The sequence below is a fragment of the Epinephelus moara genome, chromosome 9 (genome assembly GCF_006386435.1).
Source record: "Epinephelus moara isolate mb chromosome 9, YSFRI_EMoa_1.0, whole genome shotgun sequence".
Taxonomy (NCBI): domain Eukaryota; kingdom Metazoa; phylum Chordata; class Actinopteri; order Perciformes; family Serranidae; genus Epinephelus; species Epinephelus moara.
The window spans coordinates 19,878,217-19,883,613 of NC_065514.1; the positions used below are offsets into that span (position 1 = coordinate 19,878,217).

Here is a 5,397-nt window from a genome sequence, read left to right on the forward strand (position 1 = left end):
CACAGCTGGTGAGCCAGTGATTATGAGGCATGAATGAAACAGCTGATGAAAGTTATTTAATGTTTGACGTCAGTGCTTTGCCCAAACTTTTCACTTAAACTTTAAACTTTTGTTTTCCATGATAACATTTAAGCCCGGCTTAAATGGTAACAAGTCAGCCTCTGTCGACTGCTTCTCCAATTTGGTCCAGACTAAAATATCTCAGCAAATATTAAATGGATTCACACTCCTAAGAGGACAAATCTTACTGACTGCAGTGATCCCTTGACTTTCTTTTAGCATCACCATCAAGTGAAATTCTTTCTGTTTGGTGCTAATCTGGCATATGTTAGCATGCTAAAACACTAGTCAAACAAACAAGCAAAACCATTATACCTGCTTAGCTTCTGCTTAACATTGTCTTTGTCAGCATGGTAGCCTGCTGACATTAACATTTATCTCAAAGCAAAGATCAACACCTATAGTACCTATAGTACCTACAGTACCGACAGTACCTACAGTACTCACAGAGCGATAACATGGCTGTAAACTCTTATGCTCTTGTTAACCATTAGCTTACATTCCCCACATCTGTCAATCAAACATCAGTTACGCTGGTAGACACAGTAAGTAAGAAGCTTCTGCCAGCTAGTCTGTAAAATTATTGTTGATATTAAAAACCAAAAGACTTTTATTCAACAAGTGTGTTTTTAATAATTAGAGTATGTTCATTTCAAGTGTTCATGGGGAAAGAAAAATAGAAAACATCAACAATATCTACTTTATCAATCTAAAAAAAAGCAATAAAACACATTAATGATATATTTTCATTTTCAAATAAATTATCCATTCATTTGTTTTTAAATAAATACATGTGTTGTGGATGTTAAACCACTTTGTAGGCTACTATAACTGTGTTTTTATCACATAAGAACCAGTCATTAATAGCAAAGCGCTGATAAAGCCAGTATAAATTTACTTTCATACATATCACTAATTATATAACACATTTACATTCCAGCTGAGAGAAGAGAAGCCCTGAATCCCAGCGGTGACAGTGAGCAGGAACAGCTGTAATGTTGTTATGGGGTCATTGCAGGCCATTGCACTCTGGGTTGTGGGAAATTACTGTAAGTCATTAAGAGGGACTGTTTGTCCCCAGAGTGTTACAGTCCTTTATTTTAACAGAACCTTTTGCCTACTCTCCCTCTGTTTGCAGTCACCTCACATGGACAGCCCTTGCGAAATATGTTAAAGTTTTAAAGGTACAGTTCACTCCAAAATCCAAAATACATATGTTTAATCTTACCTGTAGTGTTGTTTATCAGTCTAGATTGTTCTGATGTGAGCTGCAGTGTGTTGGAGATATTGGCCATAGAGATGTCTGCCTTCTCTCCTACATAATAGAACTAGATGGCACTTGACTTGTGGTGCTCAAAGTGCCAAAAAATACATTTGAAAAACTCAACAGCAATGTCTCCTTGCAGAAATCATGACCTGGTTACTCAAGATAATCCACAGAATTGTGTGAGCAGTTTTGTGGGGGAACTATTTTCTTTCTACCAACAACGCCTGTCAGCCATATCACCACGCAGAAGGAAGAGTGCATCTACTCATGGACGAGAGACTCAAGCTCGTGACCGCACGAGATGTAAACATCAGTGGCATCCCAGCTCAGTTGTGCTAGGTGAGCTAGCAGTAGATGTATGCTTCCTTTTGTGTGGTGATACGATTGGTGGGTGTAGTTTGGTAGAAAACAATAGTTCCTTCACGAAACTGCACACACAAGGTCTTTGGATTATCTTGAGTAATTGGGTCATGATTTCTCTATGTAACTTTTTTTTGTTTGTTTTTTTGTTTTCCAACACCAAAACAAAAGGAAGAATATGTATTTCTGATGTTGGGGTAACCTGTCCCTTTAAATGACTATATATGTATTTGAGGTTAGTTTTGGTTGATTTGTTCTGTGGATATTTCATTAATTAAGAGTTCAGTTGTTAATAATTAGTGTTGACGTCACATACCATATCTCTAATGAACAAAAGCAGGAAACAGCTTTACACTGCTAATGATTTACAAAAGTGTTTCATAAATAGGGGACATGTACATGTTTGACTGAGCGTGTGAACTGATGATTGTAAAGCTATCCATTTAAATAACATCCTATGCCTTTCTTAATTACCTGATATGATGATGTGACATAAACGCATTGGACATGAGACATCAGAGTGCAAAATTCACGTCACACTGAGGCACTTTGTTTTCAAAGTCATAACAATCCATATGTCAGTGCTCTGTTATCTGAGTTGCACGCTATGAAGCACATGAACTTTATTGTAACTTAACTGGTGCCGACGATGGTCCCTTGTTCTTTATCAAGTCTCTAATCTCTCAGCTCATACCGCTGGTGTCAAGGTTCATGCAGCTACAGTCTCTCCATAATCCGAGGTGTGTATATGACATCAGTACCCTGCGGCGTACGCCCACTTGCGAGGATCTGACTTAGCGTTGAGTCCGTCATCATAGCGAACCACCGCCTGCACCACAGCACCTGTTGATGTGAGGTACTCTGTCTCGTGGTTCTTTGATGCCAAACCATCCAGGATGCTCTGCAAACAGAAGCATAAATGAAGACACACAGACTGAGGAAGACTGAATAGGTTTGGCATGTTGTTCATGTCACACAGCAGGGATCAACCATGCTGTGTATGCCTGTTGGTGTGTAAGACCATTTTGATGAAGAGGATTGGCACCCATTTTTAGTCTTTGAAAAAACGTCTCTCAATAAGCAAGAAATCAAAGAAAACACTGTACCATGATGTGCTGTCTGACACACAATCGATGGGATGCCAAAATCCTGCCAGTTGAGTGGTAACATCAGCAACAAAGGATTTTACATCCCAGTAAAATGGTCAAAGTGAGGGTTAGTTCTCCAGTTTCTATTATTTTATTTATGCACAACCACAGATTAGACTATTACCAACCCGTGCTGGCATATCTTTCTTCTTGTGAGAACAACACATCCCTGCAGGTAAACATAATGAACAGTGCCCCAGGTGCCGGTCATGACTGAGGTATAGGGGCTGAGTATTAGCTGGGCTTTTGGTTGAAGGATTATCTTCCTACACACCATCACCCTGCCATTAGTCATATATATCAGTAGTGTTCGCTGTTTGTGACACTCACTTTGTCAAAGTCTGGCTCTGCCACAGTTACGTTTGGACTCAGCTGGTTGTGGAGTCTTGGATCTGACACGGCTTTATCAAGATTGTAGTCAAAGAACAGTGCGTTCAGAATGACCTACAAAACAGCAAACAGGATAACTTCACAGCCAAGGAGTAATTATCTGCTTATGATAAGACACTTTATTTATATGCTACTTTAAATGGTTACAACTGCAGTAACAAATTCTGACCGCAGCTTGTATCTCACCTGAGCGACAGCTGTTGTAATTTTCGTTCCTCCTGACGCTCCGACCACCATCTTAACCCTTTTGTTTTTGTCAAAGAGGATGGCTGGACACATAGACGACATTGGCCTTTTTCCTTTGAACAGAATTTAATGGTTGTGGTTAATAAACTCAAATGAAACAAGTGTATGTCTTTTCCAGTAATCTTTTTTTTTTTATTGCCTCACAACATTGAATCAAAGCCTGGTCTCATTACCAAGGTGTAAAAATACGCCGCTTCAGCAGTGTCCCTGGTGTCTACCGTTCATCATGTCTTGTCAAGCTCCCTAGGTCATGTTTTTTATTGTTCTCCTTCTTCAGATTTATTTCCTGTTTTATTTTGTTACTGACCTCTTCTCTCATTTCAGATCCCCACTTCCTCCTCATGTGTTCCCTGCTTCTGTGATTGTCTGCCCCACCCTGATGTGTTTACCTGTGCCCAAATATCCCCACCTGTGTGCTCCCTGTTCCCTGTGCCAGTTTGTCTTTGTACCATTCCAGCATTTTTCCTAGTGTTAGTGTTCCTGTTTTGAACTTGTCTTTTGCCTGTAGTCTCTTTTAGATTGTTCACCTGTTTGACTACCTACCTGTGTACCGAACCCTTTTTGTGAAGTAAAGACTTTTGATTATCCACCTGAACTGTCTCATGAGTCGTGACCTTGAGTCCAGTATCTCTGTGTACCAGTCTTGTCACCATTAAGGATCTTTGTGAGACACACCAGGGTTTCTACCAACTCCAACATAAACCCATCCATGGCATTATAAAAATTCAGAGCAACAGATGTATTTTAAATAGAGTGACAGTCCGCTTAAGGTGGGTGGGTCCAACAAATAAAGCTCTAGCAAGAGTTCAGACTGGAAGACAATGCTCGGGCTGTAAGTATCTGTCTCATCCTGCCATTCACTCCTTGCATGTATGCTCACTCACTCTCTTTAGGTTTCATTGTCTGGGTAGGTCAGTTGAGTCATCAGCTGATTCAACCAATAGCACAGCGACACACCTCCTCTATCAGCCTATCATCTTACTGCTCCTCATTTTAAACATGATTCTTTCTCTGCTGTAGTTCTTTCTTGCTGCCATCGTGCACGCTCTCAACCTCCCCATCACCACCTAGTCTTTATGGATTCATCAGCCTCATACACCTCATTAGCCATCAGTCTCAGAGTCATCAGCCACCACCACCACCACCTCCACAAAATATCTCCCTCTAGTGTCCAAGTACCAAAGACTTCTGTTAAATCTTAATCAGCACAAATCATCTGTTAATCTGTACACTCATAGTCTGTATTAAATATTAGGTAACACTACATAATACGGCCCGTTAAACAATGTTTAAATAAATTTTAACATGTTGAATTCTTTTTTTCTTATTTTATGCAAAAATTGTCTGATGACATGTTGTATGGTATTAGTTTGTGACACAAAAGTGAATTGAACAGAACACCTAATCCCAGGTCCCTTGCTGTAACATCAGAGGGACATAGTTTGCTTGACATTGTCAACAGAGAAAGTACCGGGTTTATTTTCTTATAATATTCCCGTATGATTACTCAGTTGTCTTGAAGTTGCTTTAATGTTTGTTTGTTTGTTTGTTTGTTAGGTTTTACGATGTTAACTGTCAATTACTAGATCGCTCTGGCATAGTCTCATTGATCAAACAAGGTGTCAATCACAGCCACTCTGCTTAGACCAGCAGTCATTGGTCAAACAGGGAGGTGCACATTTCCCATTGGTTAAGAAAGGAAGTATCACCTGTCAGCGAGGCCGAGGGGAGAAGCTTGTACTGCGCAGGCACAGGAATCAGACGATGGAGGGAATCAAGTGAAACTACACAATGTCTACGGTGAGAAGTGTTGCTGTAAACACAACGATAACACTCCGAGATTCTCGCAGGAGACGTGAGGGAGGGACCGAGGACCTGTGCTGTGGGAGTGTTAATGCGTTTATCAACGTCTTGGTAGTTGATGCT

The 5,397-nt window shown here is 40.3% G+C and overlaps 1 protein-coding gene across 1 annotated transcript in view; it reads right to left on the reverse strand.

The window, feature by feature from the left end:
- Positions 1 to 1,331: 1,331 nt before the first annotated feature.
- ggt1b (gamma-glutamyltransferase 1b) overlaps positions 1,332 to 5,397 on the reverse strand; it is a 23,517-nt gene continuing 19,451 nt past the window's right edge. Inside the window, exons 11-13 of the mRNA XM_050053015.1 lie at positions 3,412 to 3,524; positions 3,166 to 3,279; positions 1,332 to 2,588 (exon numbers count right to left, since the gene is read on the reverse strand). Of these exons, the coding sequence (XP_049908972.1) occupies positions 2,442 to 2,588; positions 3,166 to 3,279; positions 3,412 to 3,524 (374 nt within the window). The 3' untranslated portion in view covers positions 1,332 to 2,441. The remainder of the gene's footprint in view (positions 2,589 to 3,165; positions 3,280 to 3,411; positions 3,525 to 5,397) is intronic.